Source organism: Haliotis cracherodii, unplaced genomic scaffold, assembly GCF_022045235.1.
Source record: "Haliotis cracherodii isolate W230 unplaced genomic scaffold, xgHalCrac1.p SCAF_12, whole genome shotgun sequence".
Classification (NCBI taxonomy): domain Eukaryota; kingdom Metazoa; phylum Mollusca; class Gastropoda; order Lepetellida; family Haliotidae; genus Haliotis; species Haliotis cracherodii.
Window position 1 is genome coordinate 41,678,409 of NW_027266267.1, and position 25,718 is coordinate 41,704,126.

Sequence of the window (25,718 nt, forward strand, 5' to 3'; positions counted from 1 at the left end):
GGAGTCGTTAGATGAACGGGAGTTCATTATCAGCATGGTCATGTACAGGGACAGGTTACTGCAGGGATCATCAGACAAACGGGAGTTCATTATCAGCATGGTCATGTACAGGGACAGGTTACTGCAGGGAGTCATCAGACAAACGGGAGTTCATTATCAGCATGGTCATGTACAGGGAGAGGTTACTGCAGGGAGTTGTTAGATGAACGGGAGTTCATTATCAGCATGGTCATGTAGGGGACAGGTTACTGCAGGGAGTTGTTAGATGAACGGGAGTTCATTATCAGCATGGTCATGTACAGGGGACAGGTAACTGCAGGGAGTCATCAGACAAACGGGAGTTCATTAACAGCATGGTCATGTACAGGGAGAGGTTACTGCAGGGATTTGTTAGATGAACGGGAGTTCATTATCAGCATGGTCATGTAGGGGACAGGTTACTGCAGGGAGTTGTTAGATGAACGGGAGTTCATTATCAGCATGGTCATGTACAGGGGACAGGTTACTGCAGGGAGTCATCAGACAAACGGGAGTTCATTATCAGCATGGTCATGTACAGGGACAGGTTACTGCAGGGAGTCATCAGACATACGGGAGTTCATTATCAGCATGGTCATGTACAGGGACAGGTTACTGCAGGGAGTCATCAGACATACGGGAGTTCATTATCAGCATGGTCATGTACAGGGACAGGTTACTGCAGGGAGTCATCAGACAAAAGGGAGTTCATTATCAGCATGGTCATGTAGGGGACAGGTTACTGCAGGGAGTCGTTAGATGAACGGGCGTTCATTAACAGCATGGTCATGTACAGGGGACAGGTTACTGCAGGGAGTCGTTAGATGAACGGGAGTTCATTATCAGCATGGTCATGTACAGGGAGAGGTTACTGCAGGGAGTCATCAGACAAACGGGAGTTCATTATCAGCATGGTCATGTAGGGGACAGGTTACTGCAGGGAGTCGTTAGATGAACAGGCGTTCATTAACAGCATGGTCATGTACTGGGGACAGGTTACTGCAGAGAGTCGTTAGATGAACAGGCGTTCATTAACAGCATGGTCATGTACTGGGGACAGGTTACTGCAGGGAGTCATCAGACAAACGGGAGTTCATTATCAGCATGGTCATGTAGGGGACAGGTTACTGCAGGGAGTCATCAGACAAACGGGAGTTCATTATCAGCATGGTCATGTAGGGGACAGGTTACTGCAGGGAGTCATCAGACAAACGGGAGTTCATTATCAGCATGGTCATGTAGGGGACAGGTTACTGCAGGGAGTAGTTGGACAAACGGGCGTTCATTATCAGCATGGTCATGTACAGGGGACAGGTTACTGCAGGGAGTCGTTAGATGAACGGGAGTTCATTAACAGCATGGTCATGTACTGGGGACAGGTTACTGCAGGGAGTCGTTAGATGACCTGGAGTTCATTATCAGCATGGTCATGTACAGGGACAGGTTACTGCAGGGAGTCATCAGACAAACGGGAGTTCATTATCAGCATGGTCATGTACAGGGACAGGTAAATGCGGGGATCATCAGACAAACGGGAGTTCATTATCAGCATGGTCATGTACAGGGACAGGTTACTGCAGGGAGTCATCAGACAAACGAGAGTTCATTATCAGCATGGTCATGTACAGGGGACAGGTTACTGCCGGGAGTCGTTAGATGAACGGGCGGTACTGACACGGGTGTTGACTGTTACAGAGGGGCACCTGTCCATGGACCAGAAACTTTGACTTGTACTTGTGAAATATGACATAAAAAAACATTGAAACCAAGCAATATACAAAGTATGGAATGACATGCTCATGAATTGACAAGTGACATGGAATAATATCGACAATAGAAGCTAACAGTTTTAGTTCACTCGTACTTATGATGATCATGCATATATAGAAAAACTCATAAAAATGGCAAAATTCTACTGGTTCTCATGATACCTTAACTATTGGGCAGTTTGGCAAGGACCAAATACACTGTAATTTGATTGTACAAAGACATTTGACATGGAATAACATGTTTTCCGATAATGGCTTTGAACACCCCAGATCTATCGTGTGTATTCATATCTATCTGTGTTTGTCACAGATATCTATCCTGTGCAGCCTTAGAAATTGGCACTAGTCCTGTAGTCCTTGCTAAACTGCCCAATGGTAAAGGTATAAGGACTAGAAGAAATTTGCCCTTTTTAAGGGTTTTGCTATATGTTTTCATTATAAGGACTAGTGGACGAAAACTGTTAGTTTCTACCACTGGTATGTTACATGTGTGGGAATGTGGCTGTTATATATACATGAAGCAGTGATAAGTAACTAACAACAGTGTTTACATCATACAGTTATGTAGGCGGGCATGACAAGATGGAGGTTATTGAATCCTTTATTAACAGACTTGCATGAATCTTGGATTTGGTTTGGTTTGACTTGGTGCATTAGATGATTTGTTTCATTAACTGTCACGGTACAGGCAGCCCACATGCATCTGATCATCTGCCTCCTGACTGGCAGTGACATCAGTGTGAAGGGGGTCCTTTGCCCTTGAGTGAGTGAGTGAGTTGGGTTTAACGCCGCTTTTAACAGTATTCCAGTTATATCGCGGCGTGTCAGCTTAATGTGGGAGGAAAGCCCGAAGTGATGCAGGTCTCAGAGGTTTACCACTTAGGTGAAACCCAAGAGCACGGGTATGATGCTGACAAACCTAGAAACATAATCGTGGCGAAACCGGGATTTGAACCTGCAATCATAGGTTCCTGGCGTGCCCAAGGCCTTAGACGACTGGGCCCCCCCTGCCCCTCCTTTGCCCTTGAAGATCTCATCCTCTTGTTAGCCAGTGTATTCAATCTCCATTCTATTTTTGATAAATACCCAGGATGCGTTCGCCACAATAGCTTTGTTTCTGAAGTGTCAATTATTTAAAGGCTTCCGTGATAAAGCTGGAATATTGCTGACGGCAGCGTAAAACAACATTCACTCACTCAACGTATTCAATGGCAGTATTTAAGGCCCTCAGCTTTCAATGACACTGAAAATCAGGACACTGAAAATTGGGGATTACTATTAGCTTCCTACTCTAGGAATGTATTGAGAAATGTGGAATGGTGACTTGGGTGGCAACAGACATGTACTCACCCCCTACCTCCCCCCTCCCTCCCCTGTACTGACCCCTGTAACTCACCCTGTACCCACACTAACCTGTGTGTGTTTGCTTGATGCATGAACCTAGCATTATGCATGTTGTCTTTGCAGTGATGAAAAAGCATGGCAAGTTGATGTCCTTCTTACGGACGTTCTTCTCCACCCGTCCAGCTCGCAACCAGCTCAAGCAGTCAGGTATCGTCAAGGAGAGAGTCTTCGGCTGCGATCTCGGGGAACACCTCCTCAACTCTGGCAACGATGGGGAGTTGAGTAAGTATCTCTAAGTTCTCCTCACCTCATCGTTCTCCCCACCTCTATGTTCTCCCCAGATCAAAGTTCTCCCCACCTCTACATTCTCCCCACCTCTACGTTCTCCCCACCTTAATGTTCTCTATATTCTCCCCACCTCTATATTCTCCCCACCTCTATATTCTCCCCACCTTAATGTTCTCAATATTCTCCCCACCTCTATGTTCTCCCCACCTCTACGTTCTCTATATTCTCCCCACCTCTACATTCTCCCCACCTCTACGTTCTCCCCACCTTAATGTTCTCTATTTTCTCCCCACCTCTATACTCTCCCCACCTTAATATTCTCTATATTCTCCCCACCTCTACGTTCTCCCCACCTTAATGTTCTCTATATTCTCCCCACCTCTACATTCTCCCCACCTCTACGTCCTCCCCACCTTAATGTTCTCTACATTCTCCCCATCTCTACATTCTCCCCAGATCAACGTTCTCCCCATCTCAATGTTCTCCCCACCTCTACGTTCTCCCCACCTCATTGGTATGGTGTGGCATCATTTCTTGCTAGCAATTTACTGCTTCCTTTCTGAAACATTAGGAGAAAAATATTCATGCAAATAATTTTACTCTATGTATGTTTTTTTAATCTCTAGAGGATGGCTGGGTAGCCGAGTGGTTAAAGCTCATAACGCCAATGGTCCAGGTTCAATTCCCCACGTGGGTACAAAGCCCCCAACCTTGATATTGCTGGAATGTATTATTGAATATAAAAGCTCCATAAATTGAATGTAAAAGTGGTGTAAAGCCATACTCCCATACCGTAATCTCCAGATTCTCAAAATGTACATTGTGTTGTATCTGTTATAGTCCCGCTGGTGCTGAAGAGCTGTACGGAGGTGATCGAGAAGCATGGCATCGTTGACGGCATCTACCGCCTCTCCGGCATCACCTCCAATATCCAGAAGCTCCGGTATGTGCAGATTGTATATGGCAAAGTGTGTTACATCAATATCTGATCCTGTGTATCCCTGGGGTGGTAGGGTACCCGAGTGGTTAAAGCGTTGCCACATGAAGACCTGGGTTTCACTCTCACTCACTCACTCACTCACTCACTCACTCACTCACTCACTCATACAATCACTCACTCACGCATACACTCACTCACGCATACACTCATTCACGCATACACTCACTCACTCACTCACTCACTCATTCTGACCATTTTTGTGACAGATGTCAAGTATGAAGTTTTGATTGCAGGACACTTTTGTCAGAAACATTGTAGATGCATGAAGAACCGTATGTTGTGCAGCTGTAATGCTATGACCTGAGATAACATTTCCCACCCATGTTTTATCGCTGATCACATGTCTAGCACTGAGTTCTGTACGTCTCCTGTCACAGGTTGGCGTTTGACGAGGACCGTGTGCCGGATCTGACGGCCGACTGCTACCTGCAGGACATTCACAGCATCAGCTCACTTCTCAAGATGTACTTCCGTGAACTCCCTAACCCCCTGCTCACATACCAGCTGTATGATAAGTTTGCTGTAAGTATGACCCAGTAGTAGTAAGCCCCACCCCCTTCAAGCTGGACACGTGAAGATCCGGGGTAGAACAGGTCCTCAGCAACCCATGCTTGCCGTAAAAGGTGACTGTGCTTGTTGTAAGAGGCGACTAACGGCATCAGGTGGTGAGGCTTGCTGGCTTGGTTGATGCAATCGGGTGGTCAGACTCGCATGACATCGTCATCTCAGTTGTGTGGATCGATGCTAATGATGTCAATCACTGGATTGTCTGGTCCAGACTTGATTATTTACAGACCGCACTCATAAAGCTGTAATATTGCTGAGTGCGGTGTTAAACGACAAACAAACACACTACCAGCTGGATCTATGTGTGGTGTAAATACTCCTAAGTGTGCCTCCTCCTAAATCTGCCTCCTCCTAAGTGTGCCTCCTCCTAAGCCTGCCTCCTAAGTCTGCCTCCTCCTAAGTCTGCCATCTCCTTAGCCTGCCTCCTCCTAAGTCTGCCACCTCCTAAGTCTCCCTGCTCCTAAGAGTGCCTCCTCCTAAGTCTGCCTCCTCCTGAGTCTGCCACCTCCTAAGTCTGCCTCCTCCTAAGCCTGTCTCCTCCTAAGTCTGCCACCTCCTAAGCCTGTCTCCTCCTGAGTCTGCCACCTCCTAAGAGTGCCTTGTGTTTCAGGATGCTGTGCGGGACGAGGACAACAAGCTCCTCAAGATTCACGACGTGGTGCAGCAGCTGCCTCCCCCTCACTACAGGTGGGTCTCATAGTCAACATCATTCACAGGATAGACACATTGTATATAGCTGTATATTCACTGGTGTATAATCTTCCTATATAACGTTGATATTGCTGACTACAGACTGCTGTGATATGACTGTTTATACTGGTGTATACTGTTACAGAACCACGGAGTACCTGATGCGGCATCTGGCCCGGGTGGCAGGCTTCGGCCCCGACACTGGCATGCATTCCAAGAACCTGGCCATTGTCTGGGCACCCAACCTTCTCAGGTATGTCATCAGCCTGTCAAGTTTAGTGTAGTGTCACAGATGACATGTCGGTGTTCGCCTTCTGTGTGTTAGCATGTGTCATGGCTCAATGGATTTTTGCAGGATACTTGTTACCAGGGGTTAAGCCTTTCATACAAAATCACTTTGATCAGGGTCAAGTATATATTCATCTTCCCGAGGCAAGGGAGTTAACTGACTATAAAAGAACTAGGCTGAAATTATAGAGTTACATTTTGGCAGGACTTACAAGTCTATGCATAGTCAAATCGCTTAACAAAACTTGATGTAACTTCGTAACTGCTTTGCAGTTTTAGGTCAGTTCCAGGATTTGATTTTCCAAATATTTTCATGTTTATGATCATGATGCTCACGTGATTCGATGCACTTTTGATTATCAATCATATTACCATTTTGTTTGAAGCAAATGCTAGTGATATGAGAGGTGGAATCTGATTGGACAATAGGAGCGACATAGAAGGGACATAACTCGTAAATGCCTCGTGGCGCTATGATTGATCCAAGAAATTCTAGCAAACCGAGAAATTCCAGTCTAGTTTGCAAAGGTGGAAACTGGTCTTTTATAGTCAGTTATCTCCCTTGACTCAGGAAGATGGAATATATCATTTTCAGTTACCCATAATTAGTACTTCACATGGGGGTGCACGGGTGGCCCAGTCGTCTAAGGCGCCGTGATTCGCTGTGCAGAGTTGCGTCCATTGGGCACGCCAGAAACCTGTGATTGTGGGTTCAAATCCCGGTTCACCCCGATTATGTTTCTAGGTTTGTCAGCTTATGGGTTTCACCAAAGTGGTAAACATCTGAGACTTGCATCACTTTAGGCTTTCCTCCCACATTAAGCTGACATGCTGTGATATAACTGGAATACTGATAAAAGCGGCATTAAACCCAACTCACTCACTCACTTCACAAGGGAATATCTACGACCCAGTCATTTATGTACTTTCTACATGACGAATGATGTAGACTTGATTATCTCTAGGCTGCCTTATGACTATAGTGTTACTGATTATCTCTAGGCTGCCTTATGGCTGTAGTGTTACTGATTATCTCTAGGCTGCCTTGTGACATAGTGTTACTGATTATCTCTAGGCTGCCTTGTGACGTAGTGTTACTGACTGCAGTGTAAAGCATGAAGCAAGACAAATATTTCCCTTACATTGATGTTGATGTGTGCAGGTCGAAGGAGCTTGAGATGGGGGGCGGGGCAGCAGCCCTGCAAGGGGTGGGGATACAGGCCGTGGTGACCGAGTGTCTCATCTGCTACTGTGATATCATCTTCAGTGATAAAATGCCTTCATACTCATCGCCAGAGCTACAGAGTAAGTACCCAGTCTAGCGTGTTGAAGTGAGATACCTGTGTCAGTAGAGGGTGCTCCGTGAAGATTCCGGGGAAGAATAGGTCTTTAGCAACCCATACTTTCCGTAAGAGGCGACTATGCTTGTCGTAAAAGGCGACTATGCTTGTCGTAAAAGGCGACTATGCTTGTCGTAAAAGGCGACTAACCGGATCGGGGGGTCAGGCTCACTGACTTGGTTGATACAAGTCATCGATCCCAATTGCGTGGATCAATGCTCATGATATCAATCACTGGATTGTCTGGTCCAGACTCGATTATTTCCAGACCGCCGTCATATTGCTGGAATATTGCTGAGTGCGGCGTTAAACAACAAACCAACCAACCAGTAGAGGGTGATGGATTTCACTGACTGAAATGTCTTGTACAACCACGAAACCATATTTTGTGATCCACATTGCGTCTGATATAGGACTCACAGTACAGCAACTGTGTCTCCAGAAGGTCAGTTGTGATGTCGCTAGTATATTACACTATGACATCATGATGTCCATATCCACCAGCCTGCTGACTTGTATCTGTTTTTACAAGATGGAGACTGGCCAATCAGATAGCTCAATCTTTGGTCAAGTAATGTTTATGTCGTCATTCACTCAAACGAGTACAACCAATAATTGTAATGTCTAGACCGGCGCTGAAAATTTGCAAAACATCTTTAAGACTAGCTTACATTAAACACCAGGTTTGTATTATATGTGAAAGTTTTGGTCTTTTTGGTTTGGCTTGGGCAAAAATGAAGTCCTTATAACTGTGAATCTGAACCCTTACTTACCCCTTGTTCAAGTGGGTAGCATCTTACACTGCACATATTGTTAACATATGGGAGTATAGTTTCAGTTGTTTAGTTTGCAAGTTGTTTTGTGTCTCTGTAGAATCTCACAAGAAGCCGCGGCCCAAGTCCCTGGCGATCTCCACCCCCACCCGTCTGCTGACCCTGGAGGAGGCGAGGGAGAGGGCCTTCCTCGGGGGACTCAACCCCAACCAGCGCTACATCGACGTGGGGGGCGGCCCTGACAGTCTGCCTTCAAAATACCACACGGTCATCGATCTTCCTGGATACAGGTAATACTGCATGATTTGTCTGTCCACCCTTTAGAATTGCACGCCCTCAGTATATCAGGGCACCCGATCACAGTCTCTCTGTGGATAAGTTCTCTTATACCACTCGGTCATCGAGCTCCCTGGATACAGGTAATACTGCATGATTTGTCTGTCCACCCTTTAGAATTGCAGTCCCTCAGTATATCAGGGCGCACGATCACAGTCTCTCAGTGGATAAGTTCTCTTATACCACTTGGTCATCGAGCTCCCTGGATACAGGTAATACTGCATGATTTGTCTGTCCACCCTTTAGAATTGCAGTCCCTCAATATATCAGGGCACACGATCAGTCTCTCAGTGGATCAGTTCTCTTGGACTTACTTACGGACTGTGACAGGCATCGGCTGTAAACAGGACAGAACTATGCATGGAAGAAATAAGTCAGGGGTATTAGATCACTTGATTTTTCACGTACTTTCTGTGACTTTCCTAGGAGTATAATGTCTCCCATTGCCTGTACAGGAAGAAGGCCAACACAGTGAAGGAGACATCGTCCAAGGGCAACAAGAAGTCGCCGGTGAGCGGGTGGAAATCCTTCTTCTCCAAGCCCCGGGCGGGCAGCATCAAGAAGGCCCGCAAGTCTAGCATCCAGGGCAGCCACAAGGAGCTGGGTACGAACACAAGGCTTCTGCTGCAAAACCTTTTCAGTGTAGTCTGAACCAGTCACTTGACATTATTTTCAGTAGACCTTACTGTTTGAACATCTTTTAGCAAAGCTTACCTGTTTACTAGACCGAAAGAAATTTTACTTGACTCAGACTTCAAACTAGCATATCCCCCCCTGTTAATGATTCAGTAAATACTTTTTTGGTTCAAAATGTTTTGCTCTCAGTTACTCTCGACTCATTCATGACTCACACGCTCTCCTTCTTAATTCGAAATACTGTTCAAAGATCCTTGTTAATCTGTCTACCACTGGGTTGTCTGGGCCAGACTTAATTATTTACAGACCATTTTCATGAAGCTGGAGTGCGGTGTTAATCAACAAACAATCATAATCTCTGATCAGTGTCCCAACTCTCATGACCTCTACTCAGTGTCCCAATTCTCACGACCTCTACTCAGTGTCCCAATTCTCACAACCTCTACTCAGTGTCCCAACTCTCACGACCTCTACTCAGGGTCCGAACTCTCATGACCTCTACTCAGTGTCCCAACTCTCACGACCTCTACTCAGTGTCCCAACTCTCACGACCTCTACTCAGTGTCCCAATTCTCACGACCTCTACTCAGTGTCCCAACTCTCACAACCTCTACTCAGTGTCCCAATTCTCACGACCTCTACTCAGTGTCCCAATTCTCACGACCTCTACTCAGTGTCCCAATTCTCACGACCTCTACTCTGTGCCCCAACTCTCACGACCTCTACTCAGTGTCCCAACTCTCACGACCTCTACTCAGTGTCCCAACTCTCACGACCTCTACTCTGTGTCCCAATTCTCACGACCTCTACTCAATGCCCCAACTCTCATGACCTCTACTCATTCTCAGTGGTTCTCTGTTCCTGTTCATCCTCATGCTTCTTCACTCCGACACTGATTACTGTAGCTGCTCAATTAGCTGGGCAGAGTTAGGTCCCATAGCTGTGCCAGGATCTGCTGAATCCTAGATTGCCTTAATTTTTACTGTTTGTCAGCACCATACTCAGGTTCGTACAGCTATTGAACCTCTTTCCCGGTCTCCCTATTTCCCGGTCTCCTAAGACTCCGTCTCATACAGTCAACAGAGGTGTCACAATTTACAATTTTAAGTTGTGTCCCTTAGACATGACAGAAACTTGTTGGTTAATATCCCAGTTCGCCCTGAATATGTTTCTAGGTTTGTCACCATACCCTTGGTCGTGGGTTTCACCAAGTCTAAGGCCCGCATGGCTATGGGCTTACCTCCCACATTGAGCGGAGATGTTGTGATATAACTATTCAAATCAGTGTTAAACCAAACTCACTCACTCCACATATATTTACTGGAGGAATTGTCAATCAGGAGATTCAGAGTAGAAGTAGCACCAAAGATGGTCATTAAACTCTTACATATATATACTGCACATGTGCCACAGTATTTCAATACAAACAAACTTTTCATCCTTTTTGTCAAACCATGTCACTGTCGGCAGATTTGCAAATCAATCTTACAGTGCAATGCTTGTCTTGACTGAGCTAAGCCAGTTCCACCCCGACTGCCACCTCCTCACACTCCATGTTGTGTTGCAGACACAGTGAGTCTGGGTGGCGTGGGGTCGCGCCAGGCCAAGGCGCTGACGGAGGAGGACGTCCACAACTGGAAGAAGAGACTCCGGACGGCCAAGAGTGCCGAGTCTCTCCTCTCGCTGGCCAGTTCTAGTCGGAGTTCAAGCAGCAGGTGCTCCAAGGTCAACGACAACCTCATGGTCGTCAACGTCTACGGAGGTACGGGGCACTACTGTTTCACTCTCTGGTACATCAATGATGTTTCATACACAAGCAGGCAGCATGCACATGTCCGATCTCCCCTGCGACCAAATGGATCGGGTGGTCAGACTTGGTGATTTGGTTTACTGCATGTCTTCGTACCCCTCACAATACTATCACTGGATTGTCTGGTCCAGATTTAATTATTTACAGGTCATTCTCATATAGCTGGAGTATTTGCTGACTGCTGCATACTCAACTAAAAAAAACACACACACACACACACAAACATCTTCATTACATCAAGTCTGCTAGCCCTAGCTTGGCTCTTGGCATCATTGGTAGATTAGATTAGATTAGATTAGATTAGATTAGATTAGATTAGATTAGATTAGATTAGATTAGATTAGATTAGATTAGATTAGATTAGATTAGATTAGATTAGATTAGATTAGATTAGATTAGATTAGATTAGGGGCTGTGGGGTAGCCTAGTGGTTAAAGTGTTCGCTTGTCACGCCAAAGACCTGGGTTCGATTCTCCACATGGGCAAAATGTGTGAAGCCCTATTCTTGTGTCCCCTGCCGTGATATTGCTGGAATGTTGCTAGAAGTGGCGTAAAACCATACTCACTCACTCACTCAAATGATGATGCAAGTACCAGAAATGTCCATGTTCAATTACTCAGAAATATGTGTATTATTCTTTTTCAACTTATTATGTTTAAATCGTGAACTAGGGTTTAACCAAACTGTGAATGAAATTTGTTTTGATGAAATCAATTTGCTAAAGGCATTACATTACTTGCATGAATGTTGATCTATTGCAAAGCTGTCAGAACATTGGAAATTGTTTGTTATTAGCGATAGTACATGGTGTACTATGTAGTTACGTCTGTATGTGTAATAACTGTGTTCTCCTAACAAGATAACAAATGTCTGCATGTTCCTTCTGTGATAATCAGGGATAGAAATTACACTAGCCCATTGGGGCTGTCGGGTAGCCTAGTGGTTAAAGCGTTTGCTCGTCACGCCGAAGACCCGGGTTCGAATCGCGACATGGGTACAATGTGTGAAGCCCATTTCTGGTTTCCCCTGCCGTGATATTTCTGGAATATTGCTTAAAGCGGCGTAAAACCATACTCACTCACTAGCCCGCTAGTACAATTCTCCTGGCTAGTACAAATTTCCAAATTTCCCCATTGATTTAACATTGCAAGGGCAATTAATCTTTACCCGGGCAAGTAAAACGCTTGAGTTTAGTTCTAATCCTGATCTGTAGTAACACAGCTGTGCAGTGGTGTTTGTGTTTGTGTTTGCATGCAGAACTTTAATTATTTGATATTAATGCGTTTTTCCCCCTAGAAGAGAAGCACCCACACACAAGTCACCACAAGCGATCCCTGTCGTCCGACGCCACCGCCATCCTCCATCACCATTCCTATGACAACCCTTTCACCAACAGCGGGCGTGAGGTCCCCATCGACGTGGATCTGTCAGTGACTCCTCACGGTGGGTGCAGCTACTGCAGGTGTACAGGGACGCAGGTTAACCTGGAACACTTACTCACCCAAATACTCTCGGAAATACCTCAAACTGTACAAAGGCCACATATCTTTTATTTTTCGTTTCATGGACCCCATCTGAAAAGCACCTGGAAAAGAAATAAATTCAACATGGAAATATTTCTTTGTATTATGTCTCCCTCTTGTAATATAGACCCTCTTATACAATATAATATGTTACATGTAAATTCCATGTTTATATCACTATCAGTGATTCAAGAAGCCAGCTGCAGTTTTCACTCCACAGCAGAATGACTTTCGTATACCGGTAAATAAATAAATGATTAACTGTTTATTATTGTACCCCCGACAAAATGTCGGGGGTATATAGTTATACCAAGGTTCCCTCCGTCACACCGTCCGAAAACTTTGGTCGCGAGATTTCTTTTAAACTATTCAGTGGATTCATCTCAAACTTAGTACATATAATCTGTGTCATATGGAGGGGTGCAGTCAAAAGAAAAAATATTGTTTTTATTAATTTTTCATTTTTTTATGAATTTTTCCAACCCTAACCCTATCCTAGCTTTTTAATTTGTAATTACTGACACACTAGGCGGGTCGGGGGTATTAGTGAGCCACGCTCACTTTTGCACATGTTTATATTTTTGGTTTGATTGACCTTGTGTGGAAAAGCTGAAACATTAAATGTAAAAAGTGTGTCCAAACCCTCGACCCTGCCTTAACAGTAGACAAACTGACTTGGGTTGTGGACTATCTGTATATGTGATGATCATTTAATAAAACACACCTGGTCTTTCTATATCAAATATATGATCACAAGGCTTGATCACAAACTACGGTTATAACAAACTCAAAGGGACTACTAATTTTAGTTCGTTATAACCGTAGTTCGTTATAAGCATAAGTACAGCATAACTACAGTGAATAGGTGGGACCAAAGAGTAAGTTCGTTATATCCGTCAGTTCGTTATAACCGTTGTTTACTGTATTGATATATTTGATATCAAAAGAAACTCGGAAGTTCTGGTTATCATATATAATCTTTTTTCCTACTTTTTCATTTTTTAAAAAGTGAAAACCAGGGTCCTCAATTTTATAAGTACAGCTAACCAGATTCAGAGTGAGAGAGATTTGTGATGTTGTCAGTCACCATGATGTCTGTGATACAATTCATTGTGGAGGTGGAGGACATTACGCTTCCCAGAACATGAGCCTGCATTATTATAGACCACGTCTCTCAATGTGATCTTAGCACTAAGGTGATCGTAACTCCCATATTTTAACACAGACCTATGATATTCTTAGTGCCAAGACCTCTAAGTGGAATGGGACTCAAGCCATGTTACAGTTTAAGCAAGCACACTGGAGTAGTAGACTGGCAGGGTTTGAGAGGGACACTAGGAAATTGAGACTTGTTTAAAATATGAAACAACTTTAATGAGCTATGGACAAGCTTTTAGTTCATGTTGTCTACCCATGCCGGCCATGTTTTATATTTCTTGATAACCTATTGCTTATGGAGATATATTTTATCATAGAAATAAGATTGTGTTGATTGCACATGAACACAGTTTTGAATAGGACCAATGAATAAACTGTAAAAGAATTCAAACACTTTCCTTCTTTACACTCAATTCATTTGCTTTTCTTTCAGAACAAGGAATTGAGCCTCGACAGGCCGGTCGAAGGTCAAGGTCAGAGAAGCGTGGGGAGCCTGAGAGAAAACAGTCGTTTGTTCGTGGAGATTCTACCAGGAAGGCCTTACATCGAAGGACACCATCAGCTCCTAACACCCCCCGCAACGATCGGAGCTCTAGTGAATCTCGCAAAGTGTCATCTCGGCACAAAACGTCCTCTCAGCCATCGTTAGAGAGCCCCCACCTAGAGCTGGGCCGGGATATGGACTCCTCTCCCGACAGCTATGATGAAGATGAGCAGACGGACAAGTGGCTGGGCAGTCTGGTGGGCGACTCGCCTCAGATTCAAAGAAATGTGATTCGCCAGAATGGTGACGGTAAACCTCCGAGGTCTAGTGAGGAGATCAGTCCACAGAAACGCTGCGCTAAGATGCCTCCGATTGGGAGAAAGAAACAGAAGGCGAATGTTGAGAAAAATATCAGCCTTGGTTCCAGCGAGGAGGACATCTTGACTGTGCAGCTGCCTGCAAGTCCTGGTGCTAGAAGGAAAGGGCAGAATGATTCCGAGAAAAATGGTGACAAAAATAAAAATGAGCCAATCATTACTCAGTATTTCTACTCGCGGCATCATGATTACGCCGAGATTCTGTCGGATGAGGACTCGCAGCAAAATGGGAGTCCAAAAGTTCGCGAGACAATGATCATGGGGTCTCCTTCTAGTATGAGTGAGTTGATTGATCAACTGGACAATAAGTTGACCTCGACTGGTATGCAGTACGGCATATACGAGACAATACCTTCTCCCCCTGAGAAGACTATCAAGAAAGATGAGGGAAGTGGTGGGAAGGTTCTGGAGGAGAAGCATGCTCCTCCGATGGAAGTGAAGACTGAACACCTTCCCAGCCGCCCAGTCGAATTTCGGGAAATTGGTCCCCATGAATACAAGGAAATAAAGACACCTGAGTCCAATAAAAGTTTGAACTCTGAAATCAAAACATTGGAGAACAATTTACAGCAAATGCATCAGAGTCAGCCCCAGCACCAAATGTCCAAGTGTTTAAGTGTGCCGTCAGACATTGCTAAATCATTAGAGAATGTGAATGTGGGCAGTCAGTCAGACCTTCTGTCGTCTGTGACAATCAGTGAACTGTCTCAGTCTGTGGACAGCTTCAACCTGAGCCTCTGTGATGACAGCCCAATGGGAGAGGCTCGGCGGCGGCGGAGCGCTTCTCTAGACAGCCTGACGGACTCCCCGTTAAGCCGCACTCTGAAGGAGATTAACATGCAGATTGACAATGCCTTCAAGAGGAATGTTGACCGTGCACTGGAAATGGAGGAGGAGGGGTATGGGCGGCACGAAAGCCCTGTCGACGATCTCCCCCCTCTCCATATATCAGAGGATGTGCTCACACCTACAAACCCTCAAGAGACAGACTTCCCCAGTGAGATCCCTGACTATGCTCGAATAAACAAATCAAAAACAACTAGGCATGCAGCAGAAAAACAGGAGAGTGGTAGTTTTCCCAAAATGAGGTTCTCACCTGTTGATCAAATTGAGATTGTTTCTGGGAATGTGAAAGTAGCTCCCCCATCAGCTCAAGAACCACAGCAAGACCGGACTGTCCGTGACAGTGTAGTGAATGGGCAGACCAGTGCTGTGAGTTTCAGTGAAAGAAACAACAACAGCAAACAGACTTCCATTGTTAAACCAACTGACTTAAAAATCGTAGCTGCTCCAAGGGTTCTGAAGGCTCCAATGAAGTCTTCCGGTGAGTGTGGTTCTGGGTCGGGGGCTCATGTTGCGGATATCTGTGCTCAGGAAAATTCCTCCTCCTCCTCGACCTCCTCTTCTGACTCGGATTCATCAACAGAGACGGAGTCGGAAGGCAACAGTGAGTGCAGTATTGAGTATGTGTGTCACAACAACAACTCTCAGCCTCCAAAATTTGCCACAGGCTTCCCACAAAGTTACTCCGAAAGCCACATATCTGCCTCGGTGAAAAGTTCTTTGAGAAACAGCAATGCTAGTCTGCCTGGCTACAGCTCTCCTGGCGGCCGGGACTCCGACATGGTGGACCAGGAGTCCGTCACATGGAGGGACAGTCCGATATTCTCCGACAGCGGCAGTCAGGGAACGCCCACTGGAACACTGACATCTCAAACACCAGGAGCCAACATCTCCAGCCCTCAAAGCATGGGAAGATCCAGTCCTAGAATCCCATACACAGCAAGCAGCAGTTCAGTGGAGAGTAGTCCTCGGCTCAGTCCGCGATCCTCTCCCAATGTGGTGCAGAACCTGGACTACAGGGGGAGTCAAGACGGCCGGTTCGGGGGAGACAGACTGGTCCTGCCGGGAGACTTCTACTGCACTGGAGGTCAGCCTGGAGGTCCTCCCCTGTCCCCGACCTCCAGGCACCGAGACCCCCAGTATCCTGGCGTCAACTACCACGGGGGCATCCCCCCCAGCCACTTCCACATGTCTCCGTCACTCCCTGAAGTCCATGTCGTCCATGACACTCTCACTGTGGAGAAACCTACCATCAAACGATCGACCACTGAGTCGAAACTTGCTGACAAAACGTCACAACAGGTTTCAGAGGAATACTCTTCTAAAACATTTCCCAGGAAGGATCCAGAAAAACGATTCCATCAAAGAATGGCATATAGACATGATCATGACAGGAGTAGCGAGATGATGGATGTGGATCACATGTGCAATATGTCTGACGGTGTGCGGTCGGACCGGACATCACCCTGTTCTGTTGCTTACAGTATTGACTCCAGTGGTGTGCGTCAGCACCCCCAGTGTGGGGATGTCGGCACAGGGGGAAGTGTGACCCCCGACACCTCAGTGACCTTCACCCTCAACCCTCAGTCATCCTCGTACCACTCTGAGGTGATGGAGGTGGAGACGTCACTGACGCTGTCATCCGAATCAAACAGTCACAATTATGTTCACAGTAGTTACAAAAAGTCTGAAAGTAGGGGAACTGAAGTTGTAAGAGTACACAGTTTTGGTGAGGTCCGGTCAGAAGTGTTTGAAAATGTGTTGAATTCTGGGAAGGAAGTGATGATGGGAAAAGAACCTGTGTCTCACCAGAGTCAGATTCCTGTCAAACGGGAAAGGAAGTCAGTGCCCGTTCCAAAGAAGCGTCAACAAAAACATGCCCCACCCCCTGAGTGTGATGACATGCCCCCTCTGTGTGGGGGGTCCTTGATGGCCCCACCCATTGTGAAAATCCGCTCCCCCTCCCCACAACAAATACCAGACCTTGCTCCTCCAAGCCAAGAGGTCATGGAGGTCAAAAGACCCACTGTGAAAAGAAGTGAGAGACAGGAAACTCCCCCTCTCACCTTCGGCCAAGATAATATTTCTAGGACAGTAATTGTGAAAGAAATTACATCTGAAAAGGGTGATGCTAAGTTAGTGATAGAAAGACGTCCAAACCTTAAAAAGAGTATACAGACTGTTCGTGCCAAAAAAGTTCCACATCCGCCTCGACAGCTTGCAGAGGCTATGGATGATATGTCTGACTCTGTGACCCCTGACCTCTCCAGCACAGGTCCTTCTGATGCTGACCCTTCAGGAATCTCAAGTCAGGAGGATGATGTGTTCTCAGACATTGACTCGTATCGCCAGCGGCAACCACTACATCCTCGGTTCACCCCCGACCCGGACGTGTTGATGATAGAAGAGGGCAACATGGTTCAGTTCTCTCAGCCCCTCCACGTGAAGACATCCAAGCCTGTGATGGCAACCAGACATTTCGAGGACATGATCGGAAGCAGGTCGTCCCTGGATGAATCGGTCCTCCAGCTTGCAGCTGAACGCCATGACACTTTCGGACCTGAAGATCTCGATTCTGAAGAATCTGGAACCTATCACACAGGATCGTTGCGAGTGAAACGAAGTCAGAAGATGCAGTCGTTGATGGATCTGTTTGAGAAGGGGTCCGACCAGAATCTGGCTGATAGTTCGAGTCCCAACGAAGACTGTCAGCCTTCCCCCCAGTTGTCCATGTCCCTGCCATCCAGCGCTTTGAGAAGCTTGGACGGAGACATGGACACCGATGACGAGGCCTCAGCCCCCTCGCCTCGTCTCGTACACACCAGTCTCAGTCGGAGGTCACGATCTCGCGAGAGGATGAGGCGTAGTGGAATGGGCTCCGACAAAGAGAACAGGATCACATCAAGGAGCCCTACACCCAACCGGCAGAAGGTTTCGCATGACCGGGCTGTGGAAGAGCGTCACCCTCCTTCATCCCCTGCTGAGGTCGGGCGTGAGTACAGAGCAAGGCGGAAAGAGAAATACAACAACTTCAGTAAACCCCCCCGCTACAGAAGCGGGTCACATGGCCGCACACAGAGTGAATCATCAACGTCAGAGTCAGAAGGGTCGCACTACATGGACGGTTCCTTCCACAGCCGGTCGAGTGACTACAATGCCAGTTCCGGTAGCGACACAGTGCTGCGGGACAAGAACAGGTCCCAGGATTGGTCAGACCCGAGGTCACATGGCATCAGGCATAAAAGTGATGAAAGTCCTCAAGAGAAGTCCGGATCAGGATTACAGAGACGGGGTAGCATCAAGGAACTCATGGATTATTTCGAGAGACAGAAAAATCAGGAAGAACAAGGTCAAGTTCAAAAAGATGAAAGGTCACCTCCTGTGAAACCAAGGTCAACACGAGGTCGTGTGCGAAGTGTGTCCCCGTGTCAAGGGGCTGTGTCACGCCCTGCAGTAGATGCCCCCACCCCTCCCAGTTACAGATTCAGTCTTGAGCTCCCTAGTTCCGCAGCAATCACCATCAATGAGGGGGGAGGGGTCAAAAACCAACCTCTCAGACTCGGGCCCAAACCTTTCTACGGGGTCAAGAAATAATCTCTTCAAGACCAAATTACTCATTACTGCAGGGATGGAACTTAACCTTAGGTCCAAAGCCAGAATAAGGATGATACTGGACCATTCATTCTCAGGCTTCTGAGAAATGATGGCAGGAGTCCTATTTATAAAACAGGAGTATTATTAACTCAAAAGAAACAATGTACAGTCAGACAGGGTTCAGTGATAAAAGGTGAAATTAATCCTTTCCTCCGAAATTTTATATATGGATTTCCCTGACTTCATCTCACATGTGCCCGTTTCCCAAAGCAGGTGTAGACCATGTTTCAGTAACACTTTGGAAGGGAAGTCCACCGTCAGTGTTTCCCATCATTACGGCACATTTACACACAATCAGTAATTCTTAGATACATCTACCAGGAGACACTCACCATTAGACGCTCTCCAGGTGACACTATCCTGGAGACACTCCCCAGGTGACACTATCCTGGAAACTCTCACCAGGAGACACTCTCCAGGTGGCACTATCCTGGAGACTCTCACCAGGAGACACTCACCAGGAGACACTCACCATTAGACACTCTCCAGGTGACACTATCCTGGAGACACTCACCAGGTGACACTCTCCAGGTGACACTCACCAGGAGACACTCACCATTAGACACTCTCCAGGTGACACTATCCTGGAGACACTCACCATTAGACACTCTCCAGGTGACACTCTCCTGGAGACACTCACCAGGAGACACTCTCCAGGTGACACTATCCTGGAGACACTCACCAGGTGACACTATCCTGGAGACACTCACCAGGAGACACTCTCCAGGTGACACTATCCTGGAGACACTCACCAGGAGACACTCACCTGGTGACACTCACCAGGAGACACTCACCATGAGACACTCACCAGGAGACACTCACCTGGTGACACTCACCAGGAGACACTCACCAGGTGACACTATCCTGGAGACACTCACCAGGAGACACTCTCCAGGCTACTGGCTACTGGATCTAACATTAGGTTCCATCCCTGCTCATACCATCTCAACTGTACTGGAACAACACCATGAAATGTGTGTTTGTCTGAATGGATGAGCCGACAGATACTCATTGTGTGATACGCGTGTGATGTCTGTGAGTGGAGGTGATGTACAACTGCTGTATGTTGAGATGCAAGCTGCAATGCTGAGAGATTCTCCACCACAGCCAACAAGTGCTAATGTTCAGTTCGCTCTCGTTATCATTTTATCAATGTCTTGCCTTTTATTTATATTTTTTAATTGAAATCAAATCAAAATCATTAATGGAGTGAAACATGTTTTTGTACACGATTATCAAAGCATTTAATATATTAGAAACTAGCGTGGCATTAGAGTCTGTACATACTTGTTTTAGGTTTTCATGTCTCATTGTGTATAGTTCATTCACATACCATGGCTGGTCGGATCTGCTCAGACGACGCACGGTGTATATTAACAAATTCGAATGTGTCTTCACAGAAAATCTCCTCTCTTGTTGAAATCCTTCCCTTTGATTTTCTGTATATACGACTTGAGGATAGTGTCTGAGAAACAATTCAAAACCTATGTTACGAGTAAAATATGATTATCGTCCACGTCACAGCAGTGATGAAAATCAAATATGAGAAAATGTGTGAGGATTTGATTTTGTTTGTTTAAGTCTTGAATAAGGCATTCTAATATTGTCAACATATTGGTGTGTGTTACCTCAGGGATGTCTTCAACAGATGCTGACAGGAGTTACCTCCCCTTGTTTGTTAGGCGTCTGCTTCGACGGATATGATAATCCACCACAACCAGTATAGACAATGTTTGTGTCCAGATCCACTCAGTCAATATTGATTTCCGTTACTGTTTCTGTTACCGCTATAGGGCTGGCTACAAGTTTCAAAAACAGTATTTTCAAAGTTTCGCTGTTCGTACATCTCTGTCCATCCAGACTATTTTTATCATTTTAGTTGAGGATCTACCTTGTGATGTTTTTATTACTTAAGACCTGTACAGTTATTTCTCCGTCAGATGGAGGATTGTTTTCTCAGCCGAACATACGAGTCACATTCTGCACAAGGTGTTGCATGGTCGATGAAATACCAATTTTGCATATATATCAGCAATTTTTTTATTCATTCTTGCCGATTCTGTAATACTGGTCTCAGAAGGAGCATAATACACAAAAGATCAACCATCTTAACAGAAACAGCCAACAAGAGGCAGGTTCAGTCTGGTCAGGTTCTGACTGGTTGGAACCGGTTTTGACTGATCGCAGCCAGAATGAAGTGCAATGAGAAGATTGCAAATCATTTGTTGAAAACTTGTTTATTTGCATACAAAGTGTATATATTTGCAGAATATATATAAATAATCTTAGTTAGCTGTACTGTATGTAACACTGTCCGTTGGTTTAAGCATTGAAAGTGCAATATTTAAGTATTCATGTGCCTTCTGCCTGGTCAGCCGGGGGGGGGGCAGCTGTGTGTGCAGGAGATCCGTCGATCATATCACAGAAAGGCAGTCGGAACTCTGTAGATAGTGATGTCATAGCCTTAAATTTTGACTAGCCAATCTCAACTAGCTGGAATGGTGCCACAATTGACATCTTGTACTATGAGTGTGTTTGTCCGACTAGCCAGTTTGAAGGTCCTATTATTTTTTACTGACTTATTGTTTTAGGACTGGTCTCAAATGAATTGGGGACAAGTTGACTTTTTTTTAATCTGTGTAACTCTTTCCAACATCAGAGGTTTTAATATTTGGTCAAAACACAAACATTATATATTTATGTCTAAAACATTATCGTCAAACAATATCTTCAATCTAGCTTCTCAAATTTGAGTATCTACATATCTTGTATGTCTTGATTAAACTCATGATTTATGGTATATTGTGCCCAATATTCTGTGTTGATAAGTATATTCCTGAAAACAACAAGACATTATGTCTGACCCAAGAAAAGGGCGGGGGTGGGGTAGCCTAGTGGTTAAAGCGTTCGCTCGTCACCCCGAAGACCCGGATTCGATTCCCCACATGGGTACAATGCGTGAAGCCCATTTCTGGTGTTCCCAGCCGTGATATTGCTGGAATATTGCTAAAAGCGGCATAAAGCCATACTCACTCACTCACCCCAAGAACAGGATCCATGATTACCTCCCTTGGGACAAGGTCAGACATAGTCCACAATTAACTCAATACAATACAAGGAGCATTGGGGGGGGGCACGGGGGGCCCAGTCGTATAAGGCACCACGATTCGCTGTGCAGAGTTGCGTCCCTTGGGCACGCCAGAAACCTATGATTGTGGGTTCGAATCCTGGTTCGCCCCAGTGATGTTTCTAGGTTTGTCAGCACCACACCCGTGCTCGTGGTAAACGAAGTGGTAAACGTCTGAGACCTGCATCGCTTCGGGCTTTCCTCCCACATTAAGCTGACACGCCGCGATATAACTGGAATACTGTTAAAGGCAGCGTTAAACCCAACTCACTCACTCACAAGGAGCATTGTGCCAAGTCACAGACAGAGTGGAATGGCATTGCTCATGACAGTAGTTCAGTCTCTTTGGCTGTGATATGACATCATCTCCTGCACAAACTGTGGTCAGCTCCACCTGACTTATGATGGCATCGTCGTCATCCCGCTTCAGTACCGATGTACACGGTCGCCTCCTCTTAGCTGAATCTGTTCCTGTAGTGTGTTGAATCTGGTCAGTTTTGGGGGGCACGGGTGTAACCTCCATCTTCTTGGAAACAAATCCAACCTAAACTGGACGTTTGAAACCGAAAAAATAATCTTGTCCAAAGGTAGTCCTGAATTTCAACTTCCAAACAATACACGTAAATATTTCAAGTTTGAACCCTTTATTTCATCAAATGGCATTTTTTTTCAGATTGTCTGTTCCTGCAGCTAAAAAGAAGCATGTGTTAATTTGTTACTGTTTCAGGGTAAAATTGTTCCCTTGATTTTGGAGAAGGTGGCATGTGGCTTACTTCAACAATGCTAGTCTTTAATATGAAATTAAACAGCTTGGTTGTATGAAGTGACGAAGTTTGATGGAGTGACAGAGTCCCAGTTACCAACAGAGTAATCCTTGTCTGTTTCTACCCATGATGTAAAGATGAAGGTCACATGCGTGTAGGGTGACAGATAACGTAGACATTGTACAGAGATCTGCTCCACTTGTATCCTGTATTTACTGTGGGGACATATTGGCCATACTAGCTTCACTTCGTACTGACATCGTCATCACTGTAGGACGCTGTTCATTCCGTTAACTATTCCAGCCAAGGGTCAGAGTGAACATTCCGGATAGATTATGTCTTGAACAGTTTTATCTTTATTGAGGAATGTCGCTTCATATCTTTGAACCCATTATCAAATATATTATCAAATGTCATGTAGTCACCAAATGTATACGTAGAATATCGGCAGTGTATTTCCTTGAGAGTCGTGATTGGTTGGACTACCAGAGTGAGACAGGGTTAGCATCATCTTTGGGAAGTAGAAAATAGAAACAGTATTGCTCTGGGAGAATTTCATGATCTCAAAAAGGAGGGTTAGAATTTTTTTTATCAGGATAGTTTTTAAATGACCTTGTTTTGAAGGGGAGATAACTATGTTACAAATTGTGTCAGAATTGTTTGACATGTAATAGATAACAAAGTCGTATCATGCAAAATATGAAAAAAGATATACATGACTATTTTTTTAAAATTATGATGTATATTTCTTAACATACTCCAAGAGCATAGATTTGATAAGCAAGGTTTCAGGTTCACATGAGTCGTGAGCCAGATCATAGTAACAGAATTTATATAATCTTTGTACAGAACTGGACAATGTCACTCCATCAAACCAACCAATAATCTAGCTATAAATTGGTCATGTGTCAGTTTCTGACCAATCAGCTGTTGTATTGATAACACAGTATAATTTCCATATTGTAAGTTGAATATTGTGCTTATGAGTGGTTAATTGGCCATTACTACTGTCAACTAACACTACTGTAGAAAATAGATGTTTATTTATTTTGTTTATTGTATTAGTTGTCCAGTTTCAACAACTGTCGGTGTCGATGTTCTGGAGAAGTGGTTCAGGGTCTTCTTCACTTATGCACACTCACACACATAAACACACTCACACACATAAACACACTCGCACACAAACACACTCGCACACAAACACACTCACACACATAAACACACTCGCACACAAACACACTCACACACATAAACACACTCACACACATAAACACACATGGCAGCTTAGCTTCACTGAAAATCCGATGTGAGTAACTGTGGATACAAATTGACATTAACTTTAGTCAGTTCTTGTTATGTTTAGGGTATTCTAAGAGCTGTTCTATTTAGACGAGTAAAAGTTTTAGGTTAATTTCAACTGCTGCTAAAAATAACTAGCCTTGTCATTGGAATCTTTAAGTTTGACTTAGTGTAGGGATACATTTCATGAACAGGTTAAATATGTTGTCCCTAAGTTAAAGAATTCTGCTACCAGTGATAGTCCCGCTTATTGAAACGACCTTTCCTGATCACATATATCTATTGAAGATTAGTTGGGATTTCAGTACCGGTATTTCAAAGGTGAGAATATTTGGCAAAATGAAACCAATTTGCCTTAAGGGCATTTATATATTTTCTTTAATTAAAGAAACAAACATTAAAAGATTTCTGAAGTAGTACAATTCCTATCTACCAGCATTCAGTAGAAAACTAAATATGTTGATATTTTCTCATTGTGACAAATTATTTGATTTTTTTATTAAATCAGATGCATTTAGCAGAAACAGCTGCAGTATTTGAGCAAGAATATAAACATGAACCTGTGTATTGAAACCAGATATTGTTGAGAAGGGTATAGCCTGGGGTATAAATACTTTCCTCGTCACACCGAAGGCCTGGGTTCAATTCCCCACTTGCTAGTTCATGGAACCCCCAGGGGCGGTCGGGTAGCTTAGTGGTGAAAGCGTCCACTTGTCACGCCGAAAACCCGGGTTCGATTCCCAACATGGGTACAATGTGTGAAGCCCATTTCTGGTGTCCCCCGCCGTGATATTGCTGGAATATTGCTAAAAGCAGGGTAAAACCATACTCACTCATGTAACCCCTCTTCTAGGGAGTGATATGGCTTGATTATTGCTATATCAGTTCGGAGCTATACTCATTTAGGTTAGGAACAGATAATTCAGGTATTGTTGGCTGAATGTGGAGCTGACTTCACTGAAGAGTCCTGACCCAGTTGTCCTCAACAGTCCGCTCCGACAGTATCCTTCTTCATCCATTGTTATTATTGACCACTGCTTCAGAATAAACTCATGTGGTTCGCTGTATTTATGTTACCATGGAAACTAGTGATGTCATCGTATGTTAGCCAATGATATTGAAGCGAGTGTGCTGTGTGTCACATGACCTTAGACCGATAGCGTTGTACGGAGCTGAGGTACCTCATAATAAATTGATCATTGATACACAGTGTTTCCAGTTGTTTGTACCTGTACAAGGCTGCTTGGTTAATGAATGAGTGAGTGAGTTGGGTTTAACGCCGCTTTTAACATTATTACAGTTATATCACGGCATGTCAGCTTAATGTGGGAGGAAAGCCCGAAGTGATGCAGGTCGCAGACGTTTACCACTTCGGTGAAACCCACGAGCACGGGTATGGTGCTGACAAACCTAGAAACATAATAGGGGCGAACCGGGATTCAAACCCACAATCATAAGTTTCTGGTGTGCCCAAGGGACGCAAATCTGCACAGCGAATCGTGGTGCCTTAGAAGACTGGGCCACCCATGCCCCCGCTTGTTTAATGAAGGTGCATCATCGAAGCCCAGTGTTTTTTTGTAAATTGTAGAACATCAACAACCAACTAGTTCCCGACACCACCAGTGTAAA

General features: G+C 44.9%; 1 protein-coding gene across 16 annotated transcripts in view; it reads left to right on the forward strand.

The window, feature by feature from the left end:
- The window catches only part of LOC139458423 (rho GTPase-activating protein 32-like), a 178,535-nt gene extending 156,360 nt beyond the window's left edge, over positions 1-22,175 (forward strand). For 12 of the 16 annotated variants that reach the window (XM_071239848.1, XM_071239857.1, XM_071239849.1 and 9 more), the window contains 11 exons: positions 3,255-3,413; positions 4,260-4,362; positions 4,797-4,941; positions 5,597-5,673; positions 5,822-5,929; positions 7,127-7,269; positions 8,178-8,367; positions 8,869-9,017; positions 10,617-10,811; positions 12,157-12,303; positions 13,975-22,175. In XM_071239848.1, coding sequence (XP_071095949.1) covers positions 3,255-3,413; positions 4,260-4,362; positions 4,797-4,941; positions 5,597-5,673; positions 5,822-5,929; positions 7,127-7,269; positions 8,178-8,367; positions 8,869-9,017; positions 10,617-10,811; positions 12,157-12,303; positions 13,975-18,839 — 6,281 coding nt within the window. In that variant the 3' untranslated portion in view covers positions 18,840-22,175. The remainder of the gene's footprint in view (positions 1-3,254; positions 3,414-4,259; positions 4,363-4,796; positions 4,942-5,596; positions 5,674-5,821; positions 5,930-7,126; positions 7,270-8,177; positions 8,368-8,868; positions 9,018-10,616; positions 10,812-12,156; positions 12,304-13,974) is intronic. The other 4 variants (XM_071239856.1, XM_071239858.1, XM_071239860.1 and 1 more) reach the window with 4 other exon arrangements.
- Positions 22,176-25,718: the final 3,543 nt, after the last annotated feature.